Source organism: Coenobita brevimanus, chromosome 14 (genome assembly GCF_032717465.1).
Source record: "Coenobita brevimanus isolate Jiangsu-jjx chromosome 14, ASM3271746v2, whole genome shotgun sequence".
NCBI lineage: Eukaryota > Metazoa > Arthropoda > Malacostraca > Decapoda > Coenobitidae > Coenobita > Coenobita brevimanus.
Window position 1 is genome coordinate 14,805,280 of NC_136967.1, and position 16,059 is coordinate 14,821,338.

The following is a 16,059-nucleotide window of genomic DNA, read 5'->3' on the forward strand; positions in this document are numbered from 1 at the left end:
AAAAAAAAACATACGTTGACGGATTCAAGGTGTTAAAGAGGAGTGGACCCGAACTGCACTGGCCTGGCAGAGGTGTTGACACGTTGCATCTTCTGCACACCTATCTTTTTGGTGTTCAGGATGAACAGAATCATCTGGCGGTACCGGAATGAAAACATAAACTGTCACAATACAAAATTAATTAAGCCAAGAGTGGAAACGTGGCCTACCTGCGGGAATGAGGTGTATGACGCATGGTTTCTTCTGCACCCCTATTTTGTTGGCGGCCCAGCAGAGCAGTGTGCCGTAGTCCTGCTCCCTGGAGGCTGTGTAGTTGAGCATGGAGGACGTGCCCTGGCTTTTGATGGCTTGCAGGGGTAGAGACTCGCCCTCAGACGACCCGTTGAACCGCCACGTGAAGTTCACCTGCGGGATAACCAGGTCGAAGGGGTGTGTGGTTAACCACGTGAGTGTGATGATTTTTTTTTCAGCTTATTCTTGACATCTCTGTTAGATTTTATTCACGCCGGGATACATATATTGAAGTTCATGGGTTGAGTACAGGCTCCATTTACCCCTTCATTAATCGAGGACCATATTAAGTTTAAGTTTACTAAGGTCGTCTGGAGTTAGCTGGAATAGAATATAAAATGCATCATCAGATATATGTAGTTAATTCTTCAAGCCCAAAGGCGACATTGTATCTTATCTTACTAACTTCAGATCTCTTGTACTGAAGGGACTGATGAAGACTGTACCTATCTCCTCCAATCTGAAAAATCTCTCTTAAGCCAAAATCAACCTGTTTGAGGAGAGCAGGTATTGTGCACAAACGCTTTAACCAAGATAACTGATCACTAACTTAACGGAGAAAAGTGTTTGATCATGACTGAGAAAGTAGACTGGAGACTGAGGAAGGATATGATGATAAGGAATTTCATAACAGGGGAAAGAACAAAAGTCGGGACTTAACCCAGCGTGAGCGGACAGAATTTATGAGTAGGGGGTAAACAGGAGCTTGTTATACTGTAGGCTATATCCAAACAATGTGGAACAGATTATAACTGTACTTGCTGCTGTTGAATATTATCAGAAGGGCATACAGCAGACAGCATACCACTGTCATGCCGAACTGAGCCGGGTTGGTAATTAATTAAACCTGCTGTAGCTGGTGGGCCGTGCTTGAACTTTGTCGTATTATCCAAAAAAAATAATTAATTCATTCTTAGGCTCATTGGAACATTCCACAAATTTCTGTCATACTCATCTCACTGTTGTTTTCTAAACCAGTAGACAGACAAACAGATAAGCAACCAAAAATGCAGTAAGACTGGGAATACAAAATGACGTGCCCAACAAGGATAATGAACATACACATTACCATTTGCCTTTTACTCCTAATTCCTGCAATATACACAATATTCATAGACGATATTACGGCACACAAATGTCCAAGATACGATGAGGCAAACCCAAATGTTCTTATCTATCTATCTATATACCGTGTATATATATATATATATATATATATATATATATATATATATATGTTTTGTCTGGATGAATGAGGTAGACATAACATAATTTAGAAATCGTCAGCTGACACAGCGCGTTGAATACTGATCCATTGTCTACTGCAAAATTTGCAGTTCATTATCACAGTGACCCACCGCGCTCATACTCTTTCTTCAACAGGCAAACGATGTGAAAAGAAGAAATTTTCAATGGGAAAATGAAAACACAATCGAGTTGCATCATAAAAGTTATTGGGCAGGATTTTCAATCCTTTCATGTCCCGTAAAGGAACAGTCATAAACTACCGATGATGATAAGGATGATGATGATGAACACACCGACAGTACTAATGAGTTTCACCTGTGGCGGGAAGGCGTCCACCTCACACACCACCATGGCGCTCTCCGTCCTGGCCACGCCCTGGGTCCTCTTGCCGGGGTCACTGCACACCGGCGTGACTAAGAGGGGAAAAGTTCTATTTAGACTTACACCGACACCACACTTAAACTCGACGCTAGACAACCCAGCGTCAAAATCATCATCTTAGTTCACCTCACAGACTCATCAATCTTACCCACCCCGCCAATTAACTCACATCAGCACTGCACTCACCCCAGAATCATGTTCACTCCAAAACTAGACTCATCCTACCATTTCATCCTCCTCCCTCACCCCAGTATGGAGATTCATCCCAGCACTACAATCAACCATACACCAGACTAACTCAACCACGAGACTCACCTCACCACTAGACCCACCCCGGCATTCGGCTCAACCTAGCACCTGACTCAACCAAGCACTGGACTCACCCCACCACCTGACTAATCCGAGTATTAGAATCACCCCAACACCAGACTCACCCCAACACCAGACTACCCCCAGCATTAGACTCACCCTAGCATGTGACTCACCCCAGCATTAGACACCCCACCACCAGACTGACACCGCCACAAGACTCACTCCACCACAAGACTCACCCCACCACCAGACTCACCCCACCACCAGACTCATCCAAAGATCAAACTCACCCCACCACCAGACTCACCCCACCACCAGACTCACACCACCACCAGACTCACACCACCACCAGACTCACACCACCATCAGACTCACCACACCATCAGACTCACCCCACCACCAGACTCCTCCAAGGATCAAACTCACCCCACCAACAGACTCACCCCACCACCAGACTCACCCCACCACCAGACCAACACAACCACAAGACTCACACCACCACCAGACTCACACCACCACCAGACTCACGCCACCACAAGACTCACACCACTACCAGACTCACCCCACCACCAGACTCACACCACCACCAGACTCACACCACCACCAGACTCACACCACCACCAGACTCATACCACCACCAGACTCACACCACCACCAGACTCACACCACCACCAGACTCACACCACCACCAGACTCACACCACCACCAGACTCATACCACCACCAGACTCATACCACCACCAGACTCATACCACCACCAGACTCATACCACCACCAGACTCATACCACCACCAGACTCATACCACCACCAGACTCATACCACCACCAGACTCATGCCACCACCAGACTCATACCACCACCAGACTCATACCACCACCAGACTCACCCCAAGGATCAAACTCACACCACCACCAGACTCCTCCAAGGATCAAACTCACACCACCACCAGACTCACACCAGCATCAGACTCACCCTACCACCAGACTCACACCACAACCAGACTCACCCTACCACCAGACTCACACCACTACACGACTCACACCACCACCAGACTCCTCCAAGCATCAGGCTCACACCACCACCAGACTCACACCACCATCAGACTCACCCCACCACCAGACTCACCACACCATCAGATTCACTCCACCACCAGACTCCTCCCAGCATCAGTCTCACACCTCCACCAGACTCACCCCAACACCAGACTCCTCCAAGGATCAAACTCACCCCACCACCAGACCAACACCACCACCAGACTCACACCACCATCAGTCTCACATCACCACCAGACTCACACCACCACCAGACTCACACCACCAGACTCACCCCACCACCAGACTCACACCACCACCAGACTCACACCACCATCAGTCTCACATCACCACCAGACTCACACCACCGCCAGACTCACACCACCAGACTCACCCCACCACCAGACTCACACCACCACCAGACTCACACCACCACCAGACTCACCCCACCACCAGACTCACACCACCACCAGACTCACACCACCACCAGACTCACACCACCACCAGACTCACACCACCACCAGACTCACACCACCACCAGACTCACACCACCATCAGACTCACACCACCACCAGACTCACACCACCACCAGACTCACACCACCACCAGACTCACACCACCATCAGACTCACAACACCACCAGACTCACCCCACCACCAGACTCACACCACCAGACTCACACCACCAACAGACTCACAACACCACCAGACTCACACCACCACCAGACTCACACCATCAGACTCACACCACCATCAGACTCACAACACCACCAGACTCACACCACCACCAGACTCATCCCACCACCAGACTCACACCACTACCTGACGCACCCCATCACCAGACTCATCCCACCACCAGACTCACCCCAACTCCAAACTCTCCACACTACCTGACTCACCCCACCACCTTACTCATCCCACCACCAGACTCACCCCACCACCAAACTCATCCCATTCCACCACCAGACTCACCCCACCATGTGACTCATCCCACCATGTGACTCATCCCACCACCTTACTCATCCCACCACCTGATGCATCCCACCACCTGACTCATCCCACCATCTGACTCATCCCACCACCAGACTCATCTCACCGCCTGACTCATCCCACCACCTGACTCATGTCACCAACTGACATCCCACCACCTGACACATCCCACCACAAGACTCACCTCACGACCACAATTACCCCAATATCACAATCACCCTCTCACCTTTCTCACCGTACCACCATACTCCCCCCACCACAATCACTCCACCATAATTATCACCCCACCACCATAATCACCCTACCAACTGACTCTATACCAACTGACTCACCCCACCGCCACAATCACCCCACCACCACTATTACTCCGCCACCACAATCACCCCACAACCACAATTATCTCATCTCCACAATCACTTCAACACCTGACTCACCTCACTGTCTGGCTCAACCCATTACCTGACTCAGCACATCACCAGACTCACCTCACTGCCGGGCTCAACCCATTACCTGACTCAGCACATCACCAGACTCAGCTCCGCACCAGACTCTCCCACCACCAGACTCATCTTCCCACCTCAGAACCAGACTAACCTTGCCTCTCATCCCATCATCAGATTCACCCTTCCATTTCACCCTGCTCCTTCACCCCAGCTTCAGACGCATCCCATGACCAGAAACAGGTCACGTCTAGAGTTACATCATGACCAGACTAAATTAGTGCATGACTGAACTGTGTTTCTTTGATCTGATTTATTAGAATGGAGTAGTGATGTCCTTGGCAGTGTTTTGTTCAGTTCAGTGAAGGAAATGTGTTTTCGAAAAGTTAAACCGTTCAAGTGTAAATGATGGTTTATTAATAAGTCTTTATTTGTATCGTCAATACACTCTGCCATCAGTCAAAAGCATCTTGTTAACCCCTTTAGCACGAGGCCGTCTTTTTAATTTTATTATTGCCATCTCCATATGATTGTATTCAGCTTTGGAGAGCAATACAGTGATGATATGGGTAATGAAGTAGGATGCCTATATCCAACTCCTCAAGTTCGAGAAATATAATCAACGCTGAATAAAGGCGTAAAAAAACAGCAAGAACAAAGTAAAAAGGACTTCTTCGGGCTGAAAGGGATAAAGACCATGATCGGGCAGGCTGAAGCAGCTAATCGTCAGAAGAAGGCATTCAGTGTGGACTGCAGTGGTAAACCAAGCGACAAAATTTAGGTTGAACTCACACATGACGTTCAGAGTGACGGCGTTGCTTTCTCCCTTTCCCTCTGGATTGCGGGCTGCGCAGGTGTAGACGCCGGCACGTTCCCTCTGTACCTTCTGTAGCACCAGACTGTGTGACGACACCAGCAGACCCGCGCTCCTGTTGCTCTCTAGTGCTGCACCCTGAAGCCACACAACTCCAACATTTCTCGAGCTAGGTATTGACTACCAGTATAGATATCACACCGGGAGTCAGTATAATATTAAATAACTGTAAAGATATCACGTCTGACAAGCTTATAAAGGCTTACCCGTTCCTACACTATAATGATCCCTGATCAAGGAACACACCATCCTTCTTCATACAGATATCACACACTCATTCTGTGACAAACTATAGTCCCTATTTTGCTGCAACAACAGTTTAGTCATGAACTCACTATTGGTGATGGCATCAGGCCTAGATTCGATCTTCGCATGTATATCCTCGATCTTCGCATGTATATCCAGTATCACAGATAATGGTGCAACTTTCTGGAAATTCAGGATTCACCATTGCAGCGTAAATGCAGCAAACTTTCGCACATTAACCGTGTTGCTCATGCATCTATTAACCAATGGTGTGAGGAGCTAGAGTGAATGCTTGTGAAAGGATGGGGCACGAGCATATGTGACAGTGCAGCAACACTTACTGTGTTGCAGATGGACATTACATCTGACAGACACTGATCCTTAGGTCTTCCTATGCACAACTGGGGTGCTTGTGATGCAATTTTTAGATGCGGGAACATCTCTTGGAGTGGAACTGTCCGTCTCTTACTGACGACTTTCATACGCTAGTTTCTTCACTTCAGTAAACCTTAGCGACTTAAATGAAGCCACACAACACCACTATACCCTGACTTTTTACACCACATTACACCACATCACACCACATCAAGGGTATGAAGGTACCTGTAGCTCCGGTATCTTGTATTTTTGTACTTGTCAGATGTGACACTTGGCTGTAGAGTACTCTGGTTTTTGACGCATGAAATTCTTCACTGTGTGTGTGTGTGAGTGTGTGTGTGTGTGTGTGTGTGTGTGTGTGTGTGTGTGTGTGTGTGTGTGTGTGTGTGTGTGTGTGTGTGTGTGTGTGTGTGTGTGTGTGTGTGTGTGTGTGTGTGTGTGTGTGTGTTTCATCTACCACGTGCTCTTAGAACGAAGCACTCAGATATATATATAATAAATAACTACACCAAGATGTGTACAATGATACAAAAATAACTTCAGCAACCTCTTCACTACGACGAGGGCATTTATTATTGGTATCTCTAGCCAATTTGGTTAAATCAAGTGTTAATGAGACAGTTTATAAGCACTGGATAGTAAGACTAATATTTTTTACAGTCTCACATAGTCAATTAATCCTACAGACTTAGTTTGCCCCGTTACTGAATCTCAGAGATTGCATACCTCTCCCGACACCAATGAGATTTAAGATTTATTCCAGTATCTGGAACCGGAACCACCTCAAAATCTAATAAATTAGTCCTTACTTTACTGCCATCAATCCAACAGACTTCACTGAAATCCGATAATAATTTTTTTACATATCTTGTACACAAACGGACAGACACGGGTGAATAGACTACATAGCCTTCTCTAACTTCTGTGGCAGAGACAACTGAAATACGTTATCGAAGTAATGGGGGTAATTATAATAAATCGGCTGATACTAGGAAAAGAAAGCTGCCGACTCCCTCAAATTACGCTTACAAGAAGATGACCCAGGCGTAAATTTCCAGTTCACGGACCATCACTGGAAACCTGATCATAACTGGCAGAAATAAAGGCGAGGCGGGGCGGAGGCGGCCAGAGATGCATTAAGGGAGCGAGGTTGGTGGCTCTCACAGGTATTTTGCGGCAGTAACGGGGCGTGGATGGGGAGCTGAAAACCTGCCCATCCGAGTTAATGCCCGTCATTTGCAGCACTTTACGGGGGAAGTTCAACTCTCAGTGAACCCAGGTGCGGCAAACTGTCGTATTGGTGAACGGCAGCCATAGTGTAGCCTCAGTATTAATCCTGACTTAGGGGGGTTCTTAACATTGTTTTTAAAGTTGCATTTTCGCTTATCTTTCCAATAGCTTTATGCCATTATTCTCTCTCTCTCTCTCTCTCTCTCTCTCTCTCTCATTACGAAATACTGAGGTAGTTATGCCGAACAAGACCCCATCTCATCATAACCCTTTCAGTGCGATAATCTTTACCTTTGATGTAAATGTGTTGCCTTAGAGTAAAAGGGGTCATCAGCCTGGTATGTATTTCATTGGGGTCCCCGAATGAATACTGAGCATGGAATAAATATCTTTTCTAGTTTGGTTATGTACGAGTATGTATGCATGACAATATGCGTATGAACGCAAGTATCCATACCTTCTCTACTCTGAATGTCGTAGTGTCTATTCCACTACTTAATTACAAAGTGGCAAACACTGGGGTTCCCTATAAATACCAAAGTTCTCCTTAAGTAATTTTGTAAGGGTATCCCTAACTCGTGGTAGGCCCATATGTGGTGATAAGGTGTGTAGACATACGAGGACCAAGTTCCCCATCAATAATTACGACACAAGGCTGGAGTTTCACTTAGGTTTAGCAGCGTGATGTGGCAATCGTGCAGTCAGGGACAAAAGTTCATCTAATATTTCATTTCTACTTCCACTTTCTTGTTCATGTACTTAAGTTGAGAAAGGCTCAGTATGTTTCTCTGCCCATAGGTGATGCCACGAGGAAGATGGACATGTCCTTTGTGTGAGGTAGACGCAGTGGCAAACTAGATGATCCTTTGACCCTGACTGCAAGGAAGAAGCTGACTGGTTAATCATGATGGAGGCTGCCGACTGTTATAAACTTGAAATTCAGATTGCGAAGATTAATAGATGATGACTCTCGTTCCGTCATCCTGGTGTCTTCTGCCATAACACTATGGACAAACTCGGTGGGGAAAAAATTCATGAGAAAGAGCTTAATGGACACTGCTTTGAAGTTCACTCCCGTGTTGTCCTCCACATCCACATCCAATTTATCCACATGTCTCCATGAATGAGTCTCATCTTCTATCGCCTAGACTCAGACTTTCACTACCCGGTATCAATCTCTCACTCATTCCTGTTACATACATACAATCTTCATGTACCCACATCATGACCACTGTCATCACCCTACCTTCTTCCTTTACCAGGACTCAAAGCTTCATAACCCTAAATTCGCTCACTAACACTCATTCACTCACACAGACGGTAGGTACTCACGTTGTGGTACCAGGTGACGCGGTGCACTGGCGGGTTGGCGTGGATGGTGCACTCAAAGTAAACATCGTCACCTTCCTTGATAGCTCTTGGGTCCAGCGCTCGTCCCATGGCCAGCTTGAGCTCCGGCTTGTCTGAGAGGAAACCAGATGTTAGTGACGATGATGGAGGGTGACAGCTTGCGTTCTGGAGGGGAGGAGCGAAAGTGTGCGCCAGCTGTTATATGGAGTGGTCAAGTATGAATTGTAAGACGGGTTGGCTACGTGTTGGAAGGAAGAGGGCTGATAAATACTGTATAGAAATCAGTGACCATGAGTTAGAGGGGTAACGGTTGGCTTTCTAAGGGGGGGAAGCGAAGGTAACTCAGCGGGAGTAATCAAGAGTATGAAAAGTGAATGTAGTGTGAGATGCAGCTGTAAGTGAAGACTTAAGAGTGACAGTTCTAGAGAGAAACAAAGGTACGCGCCAGCTGCGATAGGGAGCGATGGAGAAGTGTGAAATGTGCTGATGAGAAAAAAGCTTATGATGGTTGTGTAAGAACCAGCTGTAATTAGCGATTACGATTAGATGGGTGACAGCTGGTGTTGTAGGTGGGAGGGGCGAGGGTGGGCCAGTGCTGCAGAAAAAAGAATAATATTTGAATGCCATGTATGATTCAGGTTTAAGTGGTGGTGGGTGGGTGATGGTCGGTGTTCTAGGTGGGAGGATTGGAGGACCGGCTGGGATATGGAGTGATGGATGAGGACGTATGAACTGTGAACACTGTGAACGAACCAGGTGTTTGTGATACAAGAGTTTTAGACGAGAGGGCAGAAGCTATGACACGGACCCGTAATCTAAACAGCTTTGGAGGTTTTCTGTCTCTCTTACCAGCAGATTTCTGCATATGACACGTTAATATTCTCCTGATAATCATTTATGCAATTAATACAAGAGAATCCTAAGGTGCGATATGCAAAGTAGTTCGCTCAGGATGCGTCATGGAAAGCTTCATCTCCAACAAGTGTAGGGCCTAGGGAATAATGGCATAGGTATGAACTGTGAAAAGAGGTTGGCTAAAGGTTGGTGGGTAACTTGTTAAAAAGTGAAGGTTCCAATTGTTGGTGATAGCTGGAGGGTCAGAGCTGGGAAGAAGTTGTGGGCCAGCTGTGATGAGGACGTAGCAAATGAAAGGGGTGGCCTGGGGGACTGAGTTGATGAATGCTGTGTAGGAGCAAGCTGTTAGGCAGAAGGATGACAGCTGGTGTTCTAGAGAGGAGGAGTGAAGGTGGACTAGCTGTGATACGGTGTTACAAGCCGGTATGGACGGTGAAATGAGTGTCTAGGTGATTGTGAGAATAGGATTAATGAATTAAATGTAGGAATTAGCTGTTAATGACGATTGCTATGAGGTAAAAACTGTTGTTCTTGAGGCGAGGAGGAAGTATAGGCCACCTGAAATAAGGAATGATGAAGAGTATGAAATGTGATATTATGTAGGATCCAGCCGTTCAATAGGCGAATGTTGATGTTCTCGTGAGGAAGACAGAATGCAGTCAGTTATATTAAGAGATGAGGAAGTCAGCGGGGTTTGGCTAGGTGTTATGAGAAGAGAGTTAGTTAATGTTGTGCAGGAATGAATTGTTAGTGATGGTAAACTCCAGTGACTGAAAAGACATGGACTTTAACTGCTGCGTAGGAACCAGCTGCAAGTGATGATTAAAAGTGTGACAACTCAGTTTCTAGAAAGGAACACTGAGCGTCGCCAACCGAGGTATGGGAATAATGAAGAGGCAGGAACTCTGAATAAGTTGTTAGATGATGCTGAGGAAAGGGTTAATGAAGGTTGTGTAGGATCCAGCTGTCGGTGATGATTGGAGGGTGACGGTTAGTGTTCTAGACTGGACAGGGGTGAAGGTGGCCAGCTGTGATATGGGGTAATAGATATGTGATCCGTGAATGAGTGGCTAGTTGTTGGGGAGGAAATGATCATTTCACATTTATTTTCCTGCCTACAAACGGTTTTATTTAACTAGGAAAGACATCTTGGACTGAAAGGATTCATACACTATAACTATACCCACCATTTCTAAAGCTGACTCCTAATTTGAATAAAACCGTCTGCAGGTAAGAAGATTCAAACAGAACACGACGTCATCACACTAACAGAGTTAATGACTGTTGTGACGGAAGGCAACTGCATGACGTCAGAGGAACAGCTGCATCTAGTGGAGTTTTCATTCCTTTGATCGTCAGAATCTTTTCAAGCATATAAAATAATGTGGTATTAATCTGAATAAAAGTATTTAAGTGAGTCCCTTGTATTAAAAAAAAAAAAAACGGTTAATGGAGACAGTTACCCGCCTAACAGCTACGACCATACTAATAGAGATAGAATCGCCAAAATGATGTATTAAAGAACGCCCATGGTATCAGAAACAGAGAGGCAATTAGTGATGAAAAAGATGAAAAACCATAAATACGTTTTTCAGGCGAAACCAACAGCTGTTAAGATAGTGTTAATATCCCCTAAAGTGCGACAAGCGAACTTTACACTTATTTCCGACTAACGCAAGAAGATTTTCCAAGCCTTTCGGAAAACCACAGCAGCTATTAATTAAAATCCCTGTAACTCATTCCAGCTTTTGCCAAACGATTTAATTCCGATCTGAGAAACCCCACACTGCAGGGAAGTTAAAGACCACCCTGGGTATAATGGGGGAGTGGAGGGGCTGGGTGAGATAGAGCAGGTCACGTCTCCTCTCATAAATCAAGGGAAGTACAGTACTCTGGGGCTCGCGTAGGCCATATTTTAGCAGACGGGGGAAAAGTAAAAAACATAATTATCTGGACCCCCAAAAACGTATCTGTGTATTTCCGAGTCTTTAATATTGGAATAGGAATAAAATTCGATAATTAATTGTCAAAACGTATACTTTCAATACTGGAAGCAGAAAAAAAAAAAAAAAATAACGGTCTCTTCCTTAAGCGAATCTCGTTTTTTTTTTTTTTCTGTCATAACAATGAGAACTGACGGTAGGAAAAGAATAAAATGTCTGATCCTTCGAAACATATCTGTGCATAATTATTTTTTGGTAGTTAAAAGCAAATTATTGCCAATCAACTGCACTGGCGCCATCAGGGCAGAGTACTCGGTGAATTTTAGATCTGAGGAGGGGAGACTCTGCGACCATCACTTACCTTCTCTACTTCAATAAAGGGAACAGGAATCATCTTCTGTGCGGAAATATTGCAGTTTTCTTTAGATGATAACAATAAGCCAAGTTCCGGAAGATTAATATTGTAACACACACACACACACACACACACACACACACACACACACACACACACACACACACACACACACACACACACACACACACACACACACACACATTCTACCCCTAAATTTAATTCTCGTTGGCATTTTTTCACCTATCACAGTGATGCAAATTCGCCTGGTTTTAGCATGAATAAAATATCTGTGAACAGTTCAACAAAACTGGATATTAGTTTTATATATATATATATATATATATATATATATATATATATATATATATATATATATATATATATATATATATATATATATGCCTATCGACTACATAAGGGTTATTGGAGCAGACAACTATTATGAATTTTCCTCTGCTTACCGCAAGCATATTGCACACCTTCCCCCAAGCTGCTAAGAATAGGCTACTTCCCATAAGAAAGATAAATCAGAATACTGCTTTAGCGCAAGTCTACCACATATATATTTTACCAAGTGACCATTTCTCAACAGCATAGCTTCGCCAATCGAATGTGAATAAATTCAACTGATGCCAACCTTAATTACAAATTCCAAGTGCACGACAGCAGCGAAGGGATTTGACGAAGGGAACGGAAATTGCCGCCTGTTTACAGTCTAGATACTGCAGAAATTCCCTTGATCTGCAAACAATAGGCCAAATTCCATACGATGAATAAAGCTGAAACCAGCCTTAACACAAATATGAACTCCCTCCCCTCCTCCTCCTCTACAGACACACACATACGTTTCACCCAGTTGTTCTAGCTAGCACAATTTCCCCACTAGATGAACATATTCATCTGGAGTTAGTCTGAATAAAATAAACAAACAGAAGCGAAACGGTTTAATAAAGGGAACGGAAATTACCTTCAGCTTAGAAATACAGCAGACGTACCCTTAAGCTCGTAACAATAGGCCAACTTCCAAAGAGAGCATACAGTAAGATAAACAGGCAAAGCAGAAGAGCCCCATGCCTTAAAACAAATATGCACCACGCACACAGTCATACGTTTTGCCCAGTTATATTTCTCGCTGGCACAATTTCGCCACTGTAGCGCCATAAAACCCACACAATACGCCGCGGGGGATACACATTACGAGTACACTGCACAACAGCTTATATGGCCGTGTGATCTGCATACTACTGGCAACACCGACAATGGGACGTATTCTAGATGGCTTCGGAGATTTCGTAACACCTCCTCTTCAGCAATTTATTTTTGCCTGTTGCTTCATTATACATTCTATGTGATTACTGATCAAAACTATTTCCATATTAAGAAGACATAAATCACATACAAGAAAATATCCGGGTGTAATATGCAAAATAAATCGCTAAAGGAGAAGTATTAAAAAGCCTCCTATGCCAGTAAAAAATAAAAAATAAATAAATAAATAAAAATAAAGGGTCAATGCTCCGTCACAACTTACAGTACACCATTTAGAGTTTCGGGAAGTTCCATTCACCAACATTCCCTTTTATTCCTTTCAGAACGATGATGCCTTATTCTCCTATGTTCCTATTGCAATTAAACTATTTTATTCAGATTAAGCAAGCTATTTTGGGGTAGTTTCGTTGCCTAATATTCCTTTTCATCCCCTTTAGGACGATGACGCCGTATTCCTCTTTATTCCTGTTACAACTAAACTATTTTCAGACGATTAGGTGTGGCTTTTCTTCACACCCAATACCTCACTACGAAGTATACTATTAAGAGAAACCTTGGGAATAGCTTCATGCAACAAAATGCCTTTAATCCTTTGGCGTTAATTGGCATGAGGTAGTGTCCTCACTTCTTCATCAAGGCGTTAAAAGAAGAAAAATTTTAATCTTTCCCTTTTCTCGTTTCTTTTTTGTCAATGCGGGTTTCTCCAAGATAAATAAAATTGTATATAGGTAGCTGGAGTATAATCTGAATTTCGCATGAAGTTCTCCAGTGACCTTCCATGCCTACCACAGCAACTTTCAAGCTCCTGTTTCTTCTTAGTCCTCTACTTTCCCTCACAATTTTGGACTGACTCTTTCTTTTTCTGCTTTTCTCATGACTAAATATGATCATCTTGCGGGAACATGAATAAAATATGAAAGACACAATAATGAAAGAGAATACGGAACTTCTATCAAGTTTAACAGCAGATGTTTCCCCTAAAGCTGAATCTGACTGTCTGAATGTAGCATGAATATAGCAGTAATCATCGTACGAAAATTATTAGTGTTACGAACTAACTTATTACAATGCTGAACGGATGTGTGAGGGAAGGGGGGTGAATACTGCTTATATTACCACGGTACTGCAAGAAGTGGGGGGAGGGGGAAGGACTTACTGAAATGCTGATAGATACGAGTGCTGTAAGAAGTGTTGAGGGGGGAGGAAGGACTAACTTACTACAGTGCTGAATGAAGGAGTGAGGGGAGGAGGAAGAGGACCAAACTTTTTGCAATGTTGAAAGAAAAGGGTGGGGGAGCTAATTAAATGAGGTGAAGATGAAATAATGTATAATGCTGACGAAAGATTATCTGTGGGGATTAAAATCAATGTCCTTAACAGGCATGCAAAGGAGAACTATCATCTTCAGAGCGCTGGCAGACACACACAAAAAAGCACAGATAACCATAGCGTAGGTAAAATTTTCATGAAAACTTGAAGCATAAAAAAGTAAGCTAATGGTCATGAGACCGCAACACTGCCGGAGCTGGCGAGTGCAAGAGGTTCTTAATTACCATCTTAGGAGGAAACCATTGTTGTTAATTTCAATGACCGGCCACTCTGGGTAAGTTGGGGAGGAATCTGAGCTGGTCCAACCCGAGCCAGAAAATGTTATGCCTTCCCGGTAATTTACTGGAGCATATCCCACCGCAGCACCCACTTGTGGTGAAGGAGCTCAACTTGTCTGTGGTAGCCTAATTAGGAACTACTTTTTGCTAAGCTGATGATAATAATCAATTGCGCTTAAAGTTATTCAAACTCATATCTCTGAAATTTTAAGGAGCTCTACCTCAAAGACACACGCTGTTGTAGATGATCCTTCCTTAGGATGGAGCGAAGAATCTCAAAAATTTGAAATGGGTGAGTGAATAACTGCATGGCCATTCCAGTGAGTACCTTCACATATCCCTTTTATATCAATGGATGCTTTCTCCCCACTGTAATGGTAAACTGAAAGACATGGTGGTGACAATGATTCCCATGACGACCATTATTCCTTAACATAAACAATCTATATGCAGCGGATATATATCTATTTTACAAGATAATTGTTACTAATTTTTTGCTCTTTACGCCCTGAACAGGACCAGATCCTTGTTCTCTAACATCTTTATGGTGTAGGATATTATTTGTCAAGGCAAAACATATGAAAAAAAGCAATCGGGAGCCGAATGCTAATCGGCCGCCAGAATATGCTGTCGGCCAAGTCTAAGGTTTAGGCCATATCTTGATACCCTGAAGGTTTCATGTTGATAGCTCAAGCCGTTCATGAGATATAATGGGAACACACACACACACACACACACACACACACACACACACACACACACACACACACACACGCACGCAAGCACGCACGCACACACGCACGCACACACACACACACACACACACACACACACACACACACACACACACACACACACACACACACAGGCAAAAACATTATCTCTCCGCCTTCTAAAGGAGGGCGATAGATATAAAAGTTTTTTTTTAGTTCTTCAGCTTTATCAGGCACAGTATTGTAAAACACATAAAGTACTTTTTTCAGCAGATCTTACATCACCTCTTCTTTTTACCTTCCATTATGAAACCAGATGTCGAGGAGGCTATGACGTGATAGTGCATGTAGTGTAAAAACAATTCGTCATGATAAAACTCAGTACAAACATTTTTAACCAAATCAGCGCAATGAGTTAATTCTGTATTATTCACCCTACTGTTATATATATATATATATATATATATATATATATATATATATATATATATATATATATATATATATATATATATATAGTATATATATATATCCGAGTTACAAAA

The 16,059-nt window shown here is 43.9% G+C and overlaps 1 protein-coding gene across 1 annotated transcript in view; it reads right to left on the bottom strand.

Annotated features, from left to right (window-relative positions):
- Positions 1–16,059, bottom strand: part of LOC145419116 (adhesion molecule nephrin-like) — a 322,976-nt gene that overhangs the window by 17,465 nt on the left and 289,452 nt on the right. The window contains exons 8-11 of the mRNA XM_080287362.1: positions 8,752–8,882; positions 5,484–5,643; positions 1,855–1,952; positions 210–405 (exon numbers count right to left, since the gene is read on the bottom strand). Coding sequence (XP_080143488.1) covers positions 210–405; positions 1,855–1,952; positions 5,484–5,643; positions 8,752–8,882 — 585 coding nt within the window. The remainder of the gene's footprint in view (positions 1–209; positions 406–1,854; positions 1,953–5,483; positions 5,644–8,751; positions 8,883–16,059) is intronic.